General features: G+C 42.1%; 1 protein-coding gene across 3 annotated transcripts in view; it reads right to left on the reverse strand.

The window, feature by feature from the left end:
• The window catches only part of ARHGEF4 (Rho guanine nucleotide exchange factor 4), a 233643-nt gene that overhangs the window by 75172 nt on the left and 144931 nt on the right, over positions 1 to 13540 (reverse strand). For all 3 annotated transcript variants that reach the window (XM_034653501.1, XM_034653500.1, XM_034653502.1), the window contains exon 4: positions 11297 to 11423. In XM_034653501.1, coding sequence (XP_034509392.1) covers positions 11297 to 11423 — 127 coding nt within the window. The remainder of the gene's footprint in view (positions 1 to 11296; positions 11424 to 13540) is intronic.

Here is a 13540-nt window from a genome sequence, read left to right on the forward strand (position 1 = left end):
CACGCAGACCTGGAGCGGCGGCGGGCGCGAGTGCGGCGCGTGGGGGCACTGGGCTACCCTCTGTCCCCGCAGGGCCGCGCCCCGCAGCCAGCATTCGCACGTGTGTATTAGGATAGGGTCATTTTCAAAAGGGGACACCCCGAAGCCACGGTGGAGTAGAGCCGGTGGGCGGTCGCTTTTCTTCTGCAAGGATCCAGCTCACACTTCGGGCAGCGCCTGTGTGTCTATCTCAGGCGAGAACGCAGGCGGGAGGCCACGCTCATCCGGGGGCAGTGACTCTGGCCTGCAGCAGTGAACACTGGCTGGGGGAGCGCGCTTGGCCGGGACACGCTTCTAGCCCCTGGCCCTGCCACACGCATGGTGTGCGTGGAACTGCGCCTGGAACACTCCTGACAGGCGACCTTCAGGGGGGTACCCTGCCTAGGGTACGGCGTCCAGGTGTTCGCAGTGATTAAGAGACCATAAAATTAGTCATGGTCCTCGCCAAACGATTTTTATAGTGTCTGGAACAGCCCAGTGACAGGCACAAATGAAAATGGGAGCCCCAGAGTACAAAACAGAGAACCAGAGAATACAGGGCTTTTTTTGTTTTTTGTTTTGTTTTTTTGCGGGGANTTAAAGATTTTATTTATTTATTTGACAGAGATAGAGACAGCCAGCGAGAGAGGGAACACAAGCAGGGGGAGTGGGAGAGGAAGAAGCAGGCTCACAGCAGAGGAGCCTGATGTGGGGCTCGATCCCGTAATGCCGGGATCACGCCCTGAGCCGAAGGCAGATGCTTAACCGCTGTGCCACCCAGGCGCCCTTTTTTGTTTTTTGTTTTGTTTTTTTGCGGGGAGAAAGGGATTATTAGGGAAGAAAGTTGCTGTTTCCTTTGACCCTCCAGACACTTGTGAGAGTCTGTGGGTTCTTGGAGTGTGCCTAAAAGATGAAGTACGTCCACTGTTCCAAACGAGAAGGATAAATCAAGAAGTACTTATATGAAATACAAAATCTGGGAGGTGAAAACAATGGGAGATTTGGTCTTGGAGGTGAGATGTCTGTGGGGAGTCCTAATATGGATTGATACGGGCTGATCAGGGCTGCTGACCCTCCCTCCCAAACTCCTACCCTCCCATCGTCCCTCCTTCCAACTACTCCAAGCCCTGGGGAGCTGGTTGTAAAGTGGCTGATGTATTAACGATAATGAGGATAAAATGAGAGGTACTTGCCACACACCAGCTGGTATAGGGTGGATGCTGGAAAAGTGGACACTTTCTTCCCTTACCTGCATTTGGGGTCCATTTCCTGTGGCTCATTTCCTTCCTTAAGCTGTATGTGCTCCTAGCTCTGTACTGTAAGGGACCCTGCATCTTCATAGATATCTATCTCCTCTCTTTGTAGCCTTCTGTTATCTTGTCTATCAGATGAGTATATTAATACCTGATGGTATTAATAGGCTCAGGGGCTGGGGATAATGGCATGCCAGCCTTTGTGTAAAGTACAAAGCTCTATACAAGCATAATGTAATATTGGTGTTTTTGGGTGTTCAGTTGATGGACACTGGAGGGTGACTCAGCCAATCTGCATCTTGAAGACCCTCTCTCAATTTACTGTACTTGTCTGGGGAAACTGCTTTCCTAACTACTTCATACCTGGAATGCACACCTCCTACCCATGCCTCCAACCTTTTCTGTCCTTGAGAAGAATAACTTCCCCCACCCCCAACCCTGTTCCTGATCATGGGCAGTTCTGCAAGAAGGGTCCCCCCCACGCCGTGTTTTTGTGCAGGTGTCTGGTTGAGGTCTCTGAGATAAGCTCTTGTGGGTGGGAAGAAGTGCTCAGGAAAGAGATGGTCATTGCCAGCATGAGACACAGATCGAGAGACATCTCTGCCAACTCATCAGCAAGCCTGTATTCTGTCTCCAGAATAAGTGTCAAAGTTATCCATGTCTTTACAGCTACCGCTATCACACTGTGCTTAGAAGACAGCTTTAGTTTTTTAACTTTCCACAGAGCAGCTTGTGAGAGCTCTAAAATATAAAGCATACCATGTCATGCTCCTGCTTCAAACCCTCCAGAAGCATCTGTTCACAATTAGCCAGACCTGCAAGACCCAGTGTGTTCTGACTTGACCAATTTCCACAACTCTTATCATCATCTCCTCTATCCCTTGCTCCCTGCATTCCAGCCACTGTGTCCACCTTGCTGTTTCTCCTTCTAGTCCCAGGGTCTTTGCACTTACTGTTCCTTTTACCTGGAATGCTCTTCTTTTGCTTTTCAGGGTACTGGCTCCTTTTCAACATTCAGATCTTAGCAAACATTACCTCCTCAGTGAAACTTCATTTATCCTTCACAGGACTTATCTGTCAATGGCTTATTGTCTGCCCCCATAGACCATGGGTGCTGGATCCCTGTTGCAGGCTGGGAGCTTGGTACATGCCTGTGGAGGAATGAGTAGGGGCCTGGAACTGAGTAGGAGGCCAACTAGGCAGGAAGGGAGCATTCTGTTCTTTGGGGTCAGGCCTTTGAGCAGATGATGTGTCATCCTGAGTTCATAGTATAAAGGTGGTGCCTCCAGATGGCAGCAGCCATGGGTAAATCTAGCTTGTATGAGCTACTGTCAGCCAGAGAGCCAAGCGCCATGCTTTTTCTGAGTCCATTTCTCTTTTAAGTCTTCCTAAGACTTCAGTAAACTCTTATTTGAACCAGCTATCCTGGTCTCAGCTGTACTGCTGAGTGTCTTTATTTGAGTATGAAAAAGGGATCCACATTTCTTAAGACCACAGTGAGGATGGCAGCTAAAATTAAAGATTTTTTAAAAAGATTTATTTATTTATTTCAGAGAGAGAGAGGGAGAGTGTGCATGTGTTGGGGTGGGGCAGAGGGAGAGGGAAAGAATCCCAAGCAGATTCCCCACTGAGCATGGAGCCGATGCAAGGCTCGATCTCACAATCCTGAGATCATGACCTAAGCCGAAACCAAGAGTTGAATGCTCAACCAGCTGAGCCACCCAGGTGCCCCAGCAGCTAAAATTAATTTATTACTCAAGGTTAAGGAAACCTTGGGGGATAAAAGTTGATGCAGTGAGACTTAGCTGCTTCCCTAACATGGGAAGTCCATCAAACTCATCTATTTCTGATATTATTAAGGGAGAGGGGAGATTTTGGTTCTCTTAACACCACATGATAGATTTATAAGTAATTACCTCTCTCTCTCTTTCTCTGAATTAACAGTAATACCCTGTCTTTATCAGAAAGGTCAGCACAGAGGATCACTGTTTGAGGCTGGCTCAATGATGTGAAAAATAAGAGCTGCAATGGAACTGTAGATGTAGAAACAGACACAGAATGGGATTGAAATTTCTCTAAGCTTAGACAGTGGCTGTCCTTTCTCTCCTGACTAACCCCGTACTTCAGTTTTTACAACAGCGTTAAACAGAAAGAAGCTTTAAAGCCAGAGAGATCTGGGTTCAAATTCTGTTTTTTTCTTACTACTTGTGATTTTGGGCAAATTATTTAAACTTCTTAAGTCCTTCTCTCTTCACCCATCAAATAATGATAATAACAATTATTTTTGCAGGATTATTGTAAAGATTAAATGAAGTGATATGTACACATACAACAGTGTCTAGAAATGTCTGAAATCTTAGCTGCTATTTATTAAGTATATACTAAATGTTAAGTACTTTGCATACATTATTTAACTTCCACAACAACTTTAACTGATAGGTACTATTATTGGCCTCATTTTTCAGTTGAAACTAACAAGCTCAGAATGATCCAAGGCCACATATCTAGGAAGTGGTGGAATTGGTTCCAATGCTCACCAGCGATACTTTGAACCACTATGTAATTGTTAATCCCTTTCCTCCCGAGTTTGAGGATTCTTTAGACAGTTCTTGTTGGAATATTATCAGTATTACTGCCAAGAGTCACTGTGAGCCTACTTGGTACAGAGCATAATGAATGTTGTTGGGGATATAATGAGGAAGTTTAAGCAATGGATCTTGATATCAAGGAAGTATATATGAGCTCAGTCATCTAACTTATCTCCTTTAAGACTCTAACTGAAATGACTAATAGGTCATAAAAATAGGGGAAATTGAGATTGACTTCATGCAGGCAGGACAATAACAAGTTCTCCTGACGCACTCCCCAGTGAAACTGGTGAAAATCACTTAAAAATAACCACTTAAAGCCTCTGGATATGGTCCTAGGGACAAACCACAAATAAAGAAACATCTGTTAAAGAAAATCAATAAAGGTTTACTAAGAAGGGTGAGAGTCTGTGGTATTTGAACCAAAACCACCCCTTCTCCCCTTCTTCCTAGCTCAATGAGTTGGAGATTCTACTAAAGCCAAGAACATAGGGCTACCTCTCTCACTATCTTCCAGCTAGAGAATTTACTTCCCCAGAGCAGCAGTGTTTTTCACCCTGTCCCCAACTACCTGTTGTTGAGGCTAAGTCCTGGGCAAGAGTGGTTAAGTAGTGGGGACTCTCTTCTTCAGCACACTGAGAATACTGGGGCTCTGATAGCTCTTCCCCCTGCTTGGAAGCTGTGATTCCATGCCAGGCAAGCCCAGGGGACCATTGGCCAATGTACCCTCCTTCAGTGATTGTTACTCTGAGAGAAGCCTGCCATTATCCCCATCTCCAGCTCCAGCGCTCTTGCTCAAATATTTTGCCGGTGGTGAGGGGGGTGTAGAATTTCAACTGTGGGAAGGCTGTAAAAACAGATAGCTGCTAATCTCTTCCCAAAAGAAATCACCTCATTTGTATTAGAGCATGGAGAAGTTTAAACTTAAAGGTGCTCCCAATCGCAGTGGAACTTCTGATGAAAGGCATTGGGGAACAGATTCATGGATCTAATGAAGATATAGCCCATACTGTAAGCCCATTAGTTTGCAAGAAAGAACCAGAAATAAGACATTTGGGGGGAGTCCTTCTGAGATCAGAACAAACACCGAACATAGATCTCTGAAACTATTTCTTGGAAGGAGCCAGAATTTGATTGAGTTAGTTTGTAGAGCAACTTATGCCCCAAGGCATTGTTGTAAACAGTAGAGCAATCAACTGCCAATCAGTAGAGTTTAAGAGATGAGTTTAACAATAAAAGGGTCAATCCATCAGGAAATATAACAATTAAAACATATACAGGCCTAATAACAGAGCACCAAAATACACAAAGCAAAAACTGACAGAAATGAAGGGAGAAAGAGATAACTCAACAATAATAGTTACAGGTTTCCACATCCAACTTTCAGTAATGGATAAAACAACGGTACAGAAGATCAAGCAAATAGAAGACTTGAACAACACTGTGAACCAACTAGACCTACTAGACATCTATAGAACATACCACCCAACAATAGGGTCCCTATTCGTCTCCCTCTCTGATTTCTCCCCCTTCAGATTTCCCTCCCTTCCCCTATGGTCCTCCATGCTATTGCTTATGTTTCACATATGAGTGAAACTATATGATAGTTGTGTCTCTCTGCTTGACTTACTTCACTTAGCATCCATGTTGATGTAAATGGTAGGTATTCATCCTTTCCAATTGCTGAGTAATATCCTATTGTATATATAAACCACATCTTCTTTATTCATTCATCTGTTGAAGGGCATCTTGGCTCCTTCTACAGTTTGACTATTGTAGACACTGTTGCTATGAACAGTGGGGTGCATGTGGCCCTTCTTTTCACTACATTTGTATCTTTGGGGTAAATACCTAGTAGTGCAATTGTTGGGTTGTAGGGTAGCTCTATTTTTGACATCTTGAGGGACATCCATACTGTTTTCCAGAGTGGCTGTACCAGTTTGCATTCCTGCCAACAGTGTAAGAGGGTTCCTCTTTCTCCACATCCTCTCCAACATTTGTTGTTTCCTGCCTTATTAATTTTTGCCATTCTAACTGGTGTAAGGTGGTATCTCAGTGTGGTTTTGATTTGTATTTCCCTGATGGCAAAGTGAGGTGGAGCATTTTTTCATGGGTCTGTTAGCCATTTGTATGTCTTCTTTAGAGAAGTGTCTGTTCATGTCTTCTGACCATTTTTTGTTAATAATTAATTTTATTTTATTATATTATGTTAATCACCATACAGTACATCCCCTGATTCTGATGTAAAGTTTGATGCTTCATTAGTTGCGTATAACACCCAGTGCACCATGCAATACGTGCCCTCCTTACTACCCACCACCAGTCCATCCCCTTCCCCCACCCCCTCCCCTCTGAAGTCCCCAGTTTGTTTCCCATAGTCCATAGTCTCTCATGTTTCATTCCCCCCTCTGATCTGACCATTTTTTGACTGGATTATTTGTTTTTTGAGTGTTGAGTTTGAGAAGTTCTTTATAGATCTTAGATACCAGCCCTTTATCTGTAATGTCATTTGCAAATATCTTCTCCCATTCCATGGATTGCCTCTTAGTTTTATTGACTGTTTCCTTTGCTGTGAAGAAGCTTTTTATCTTGATTAAGTCCCAAAAGTTCATTTTTGCTTTTGTTTCCCTTGCCTTAGGGACACGTCTTGAAAGAAGTCACTGGGACCAATGTCGGAGAGGTTACTGCCTATGTTCTCCTCTAGGATTTTGATGGACTTCTGTCTCACATTCAGGTGTTTCATCCAAAATTTAACATTGTTAAGATAGCAATATTATCCAAACTTTCCACAGATTCAACACAATCCTCATGAGAATCCTAGCTGATTTCTTTGTACAAATTAATACCTGATTCTAAAATTTGTGTGGAATTGCAAAAGACTCAGAATAGCCGAGACTTAAAGCCATTCCTTAAAATGAAGAGTAAAGGAGGAGAAAGACTCCACTTCCCAATTTTAAAACTTACTACAAATCAATGGTAAACAGGACAGTGTGGTACTGGCACAAGGGTAGACACAGATCAGTGGAATACAATTGACAGTATAGGAATAAATCCATGTATCTATGATGAACTTCCAAGGGTACCAAGACCATTCAAAGGGGAAAGAATAGTCTTTTCAACAAATGGTGCTGGGACAACTGGATACCCATGTGCAAACAAATTCAAAATAAATAAAAAATCTAAATGTAAGAGCTAAAAGTATAAAACTCTCCAGAAAAAACACAGGGGCAAATCTTCATGACCTTGGGTTTGGCAAAGGATTCTTAGACATGATATCAAAAGTACAGGGAACAAAAGCAAAAGGTAGATAAACTGGACTTCATCAAACTTAAAAAAATCTTCTGTACTTCAAGGACACCATCAAGAAAATGAAAAGAAAAACCACAGTATTCTTTTCTCCTATTGGAGAAAGAAAATATTTGTAAATCATTTCTCTGATAATGGATGTGTATCCAGGATATAAAGAACACTTAAAAAAAAAAAAGACAAATATCCCATTAGAACACAAACTGATGGCTACCAGAGGGGAGGTAGGTGGGAGGATGTGTGAAATAGGTGATAGGGATTAAGGAATGCACTTGTAATGAGCACTGGGTGTTGTACAGAAGTATTATATCACTAAATTGTACTCCTGAAATTAATATTGTACTGTATGTTAACTAACTGGAATTTAAATAAAAACCTAAAAAAATGAGCAAAAGATTTGAATAGACATTTCTCCAAAGAAGATATATAAATGGCTGATAAATACATAAAAAGGGATATGCAAATCAAAATCACAGTAAGATACCACTTTACACCCACTTTGAATAGAAACAAAAGGTTGGATAACAAGTGTGGGTTAGGATGTGGATGTTGGAGAAATACACTGGTGGCGGGAATATAAAGTGGTGCAGCTGCTTTAGAACACAGTTTAGCAGTTCTTCAAATGATTCAACATAGAGTTAACATCTGACCCACCAGTTCTACTCCAATGTATATGGATGAAACCATATGTCTCCACTAAAACTTGTATATGAATTTTTATAGCAGCATTATTCATAATAGCCAAAAGTTGGAAACAAGCCACCAGCAGAGGAATGGATAAAAAAATTGTGGTATATCTGTACAATGGGACATTATTCAGTCATCAAAAGGAATGATACATGTGACAATATAGATGAACCTTGAAAACATTATTCTAAGTAAAAAAAGCCAGTCATAAAGACCAGGTCCTATATGATTCCATTCACATGAAAATCCAGAATAGGGAAATTTGTGATACATGTGAATAGCCTAAAAATCCAAATTGTATACTTCAAATGGGTGAATTGTATGGTATGTGAACTATATCGCAATAAAGCTGTCTAAAAAATAGAAAGAAATTCAGCCACACGATACAATAAAGATATAACTGGCCTGAAGAAAGAAGTGACCCACACATTTGAAACAGCAATGCAGCCAGAAGGCAAGTAGGGAAATGCCTGGTAGAATCCTGCCAACCCTTCTTAAGTCACAGGCATGGGGTCTGGAGGTGCAGAAGGCTTTATGTGATGCTGTGTGCATCTGCTGTGCTGACAACTTGAAGAGCTGTATCTGGCTCTGTTGGCTGCACCAAGAGAGGAGTGGATGTGGAGCAATTTATCCTGGGCACCAACTTGTGGGGCAGAGTGTGCCATGCTCCCACATCAGGCTAATTCTTGGCTGCTTCTCAGCTCCTCCTCCAAACATAGAAAAGAAATACTGGCAAGAGGCAAAGCTTTCAGCGGAAACTGTTTATAGCTTCCTCCCAGGTGACTGAATTTGTGATATATGTTATAGGAAAACTTAACTTTTCACTTCCTGCTTCAGCCTTGTTTAAAGGATTTTTACAGGAACTTATAGCAGTCTCTGACGGAAGGTTGTCTCCAGAGCTACAAGATAACAAGCTCTTCCTGGTGAAGAATTGATGTCTGTAAGAATAAGCCAGATAATCCAATAGAGAAATTTCACCTACAGAAAAACTACTAGTCAAAAGAAACAGAGACGAATTTGGAAATGAATTTATAAAACATGAACAGGAGAAAATTTTTACAAAATACTCTGTTTTTAACAAACTTCTAGAGGACATTGGAAAGATTTATTGGAGATTAAAAATGTGATCACTGAATCACAAATCCCAATGAAGGCAATGAACAGGTAGATGAAACTGGGAAAACAAAGGAGGGAGAAAAAAAAAACACCAAAAAACAAAACAAAACAAAAACTAAGAAATTCTCCCAGGACTAAGAGGAAAAAGGGGTTAAAAAAAATGATGAGAGAGGTTCCAAGGATAGAAACTGGAAATATAATCTATAGAAAGTAGAAATCTCAGAACTTTGGAACAGAACAGTTGGAGTAGAAGAAATAATTAAAGAAAAGAAGGCTTTTCTAAGGTAAATGCTAAGACCCAAGCCCATATTTGCTTGACTCTCCTATTAACCTAATGAAATGGGAAAGTAGGAATTATCACTTCTTTTTTGAATAATAAAGGAATCTGAAATACAGAGAAACAGAGTGATGTGCCCAATTTCTCATCCCCATATCAAGTGCAGCTGGAGCCAGAGCCTGAACTCTGACATCCAGACCAGTATCCTTGATATGCAAACATGCCAGGACATATGTGTGACTGAGGTTTTTAAATTTCTTATTCTGCAATAAAGCCACCTGTCAATTAATTCAAATGAACTTCTGAAATAATAGGACTATGTGATTATTAATCTTTGGCTTTGTAAGAAATTTCTAACTTCAAGGACCAAAATCAGCCTTGAGGATTATTACTGGAAAAACGCTACTCTAACCCATTATGTCCGCTTTGATGAGCCTCTAAATAATCCCATGACTAAATGAAGAGCTATGTTAGAAGTATCTTTCTTTCCCTTGAAAAGATTCTTTCAGCAGTTGTCAAACACCTTTCATGACTTTTCTTATTGGGAATTTAAGATCACAGCCATACCTGGGAAAGAATAGAAGTCCACTGCACGATGCAGCATAAGCACATACATTTGCTAATGGAAAATAATCACGTCCACCAGCTAATCAGAGCAGCCAGTTCCCCCAAGACCAGCACCCAGCATGCACTGAGTTGGATTCAGAGGCGCAGGACTCAGGTCTACATCAGAGCTGACCTTCCTCAGGATGGCATATGCAACACTCTGATGCTCAGAGCCTGGCCACTCTGCTCTTATCATTTTTTGCCTTGAATGCCAATCCTGTTCCCACTCCCCAAGTCTTGACACAGTACATGTTTGACAGGTGTAGCTAGTTTGCTTTTTTAATCCTGTCTAGGGCTTTACCATTCTTTATCCTTCATAAACACCATATTTGGCTTCTCCCTCTAGCCAGCTTTTATTTTTTTAAATTTATTTTATTTTATTTTTTTAAAGGTTTTATTTATTTATTTGACGGAGACAGCCAGCGAGAGAGGGAACACAGCAGGGGAGTCGGAGAGGAAGAAGCAGGCTCCCAGTGGAGGAGCCTGATGTGGGGCTCGATCCCAGAACGCCGGGATCACGCCCTGAGCCGAAGGCAGACTCTTTTTTTTTTTTTTTAAGATTTTTATTTATTTATCTGACAGAGATAGAGACAGCCAGTGAGAGAGGGAACACAATCAGGGGGAGTGGGAGAGGAAGAAGCAGGCTCACAGCAGAGGAGCCCGATGTGGGGCTCGATCCCACAACACCAGGATTATGCCCTGAGCGGAAGGCAGACGCTTAACCGCTGTGCCACCCAGGCGCCCCCGAAGGCAGACTCTTAACAACTGCGCCACCCAGGCGCCCCTCTAGCCAGCTTTTAGACCGTAAGGTTGCCATCTAATATAATCTGCACCTGCTCAAGACCTAACACCTGTCCTTCCACCAGAAGCCCTTGAGCATTTTCAACATACCCAGCCTCTCCTGGGTTAGGTCTAGGACAGGTGGTGGCTGTGCACAAGGATCCCTATCCTGGCTCTCCCTGGGGCTCAGTTTCCTTCTGACACAAAGGCCGACCCTTTTATGACCAAATATGGGATGTGAGGCCGTTTGCTATAGATTTGGGAAACGGACTCACAGAAGTGGCTATAAAACTAGAAGAAGAGGTTTGTCCCTCAGAAGGGAAAACACTCAAGTTCCATTCTAGATTAGAGACAACTTCCTGTGATTATTTCAACCTGTAATTTATATCCTATTACAAGACCCAAAAGGTGGTCATTAGTTCTGCTTAAAATAAACAGGGACAGGTTTGGGGATTCAATAATGGAGTCTTCCCCAAGCCAAGAATTCCATTTCTCTGGGTGCTAGGGACTTCTTCCTAACTGAAGAGACACTGGTTTATCTGTCTCACCTTTAAGCTACTTCTGCCAGACAAGTAAACATAGCAGTCAACAACACTCTCTCACTTCTTGTACCTTTGTTCTAGGACATCAGAGTATAAAACAGAAGAGAGAGGCACATAACTCACCAGTGTCAGGTATGTACTCTGGCCGGCCCATGCAGTTCAGTCCTGTTGGGTCACTCTGGGAGAACGGATGGCTTCTTCTATAGAGACTCAAAGACTCTGGAGAGGTAACAGTCATCTTCCTCCAACACTGGGAAAGGAGAAAAGAGGCAGAGGGTAAATGAAAAGAGATGATATGCTGTCATTGCTCCATCATACTTTTTCATTGTCCAGGATCTTTGCTGTGAGCAGGGCACACAGCCAAGTGCACACAGCTTCAGGAGGTGCCATTCGTATCAAAACCCATGAGAAAAAAAATCCATAAAACCTCCCAGACTCTACAACCTGTGTGGCCACATGTGGTAATTGTGGCAGAATAGGTTGTCATTCAACAATATAAAATGAGGACTATCGAGAAAGTCTCCAAATCCCTTAATCTCCCCCAGCTGCTCAGTCACACAGCCCAACAGTTCTGCAAAAGCATAACTGTTAGTTTTAACCAAGGCATTTTCTTCTAGGAGTGCTTAATTAAAATTCAACTCATAAAGTCCCTGACATGTCATAATTATGAGACAGACCTTACCCTTCAAACTGTAAGGACCAGTGTTGCATAGGGTCTTGGGAAAACAAAGGACACTATCCCTTTCTTTATCACCATCCCATCATCCAGAAATAAAATTGGCCCCTTCCAATTTTGTCTACTTTGTAAAGTTATTGTATTAACTTAAAAATTTTGGTATGTATTCAAATAAATGTTCCCTTTCCTTTTCTTTTGTATCCCTCACATGATTAAGCAAGTGTGATTAGAAAATTCTCTTGTTGTTCCTGTGATATCCTGTAGTCTGAACTCAGCAGCAGCTTGAAACTGGGTATGGATAAAAAGGACTCCAAAATAAGCACTCTCTGGTCTGAAGAGAAGGAAAAGGGGCCCCTAAAGAGTATGAACAAATGGGGTAAATCTTCTCTGTTGTTTTCCTCCCACCCCAGATTTCCAGGAAATCCCATTATAGTATGGCAGTGTTGGCCAGCTAGGCACATAAAACTCTGAGGAAGGGGAATCCTTTATGACCTGAGGAACTGTGGTTCCAAGAGCATGGGATAGCAGGAGAATCCCCTTTCATTTTTCTCTCTCTATCCTCCTGCTGCTTGGCTCCAGAGGCAGACACAATTGCAGGAAGTGTATGGCAAAGTGGGAAAACAAAAGCCAGCTTTCTTGCAAAAAACCCCAGGAATGTGGGGGCTCCTAGGACCAAGAAGTGTCCAGAAGAATGCAGAGAAGGGGCCCAAAAAATGATCCCAAAAAGTTGTTTATAAACTCTTAGACTTACCCCCAAACTGTGCATGGGTCGATCTGACCCTAAACAGAATACTAAATTCTTTGAGAACTGAACTACGGAATAGAACATTTTACAGGTCCCAGACTGACCACTGAGTGATCCACATTATCCAAATAGCAGTGAAAACACCTTGGAAACTGCTGACTCAGGCTAAGAAACATGGCCTCTGAAGGTCAGTAAGAAATTGTAGTCTAAACTGGATTCAATTGCCTGAAAAATATACTAGTCAGCAGAGAGAGAGAGAGAGTGCACAAGCAGGGGGGAGGGGTGGAGGGAGAAGCAGGCTCCCCGCTGAGCAGGGAGCCCTATGTGGGGCTTGATCCTGGGACCCTAAGATCACGACCTGAGCTGAAGGCAGATGCCCAACTGACTGAGCCACCCAAGCACCTCCTTATATGTAGATTAAAAAAATAATAACTACAGTACTATAAATGTATTTTCTCTTCTTTATGATTCTCTTAATGACATTTTCTTTTCTCTAGCTTACTTTGTTGTAAGAATAAAGTATATAATACATATGACATAAACAATATGTGTTAATTGGCTACTTATCAGCAAGGCTTCTGGTCAACAGTAGGCTATAAGTAAATTTGGGGCGCATCAAAAGTTATGTGGATTTTTGACTGTGTGGGGGGTCAGCACCCCTAACCCCTGTATTGCTCAAGGGTTAAATATAAATGAAATAAAGAATGCAATGGAAATATTAGAACTCACAAATATAATAACTGAAATAAAAAATTCATTGGTGTAGTCCAATTGCAAAATAAGGTGATTGAGGAAAGAATTAGTAAACTAAATAGCTGAAAACAAATTATCCAGTTTGAAGAACAGAGAGGAAAACATATTAGAAAAAATAAACCAAGGAGGAGGTTAAGATGGCGGAGGAGTAGGGGACCCCTTTCTCAGCCGGTCCCCTGAGTTGAGCTGGATA

The sequence above is a fragment of the Ailuropoda melanoleuca genome, unplaced genomic scaffold, assembly GCF_002007445.2.
Source record: "Ailuropoda melanoleuca isolate Jingjing unplaced genomic scaffold, ASM200744v2 unplaced-scaffold9223, whole genome shotgun sequence".
In the NCBI taxonomy this organism is placed as follows: Eukaryota; Metazoa; Chordata; class Mammalia; order Carnivora; family Ursidae; genus Ailuropoda; species Ailuropoda melanoleuca.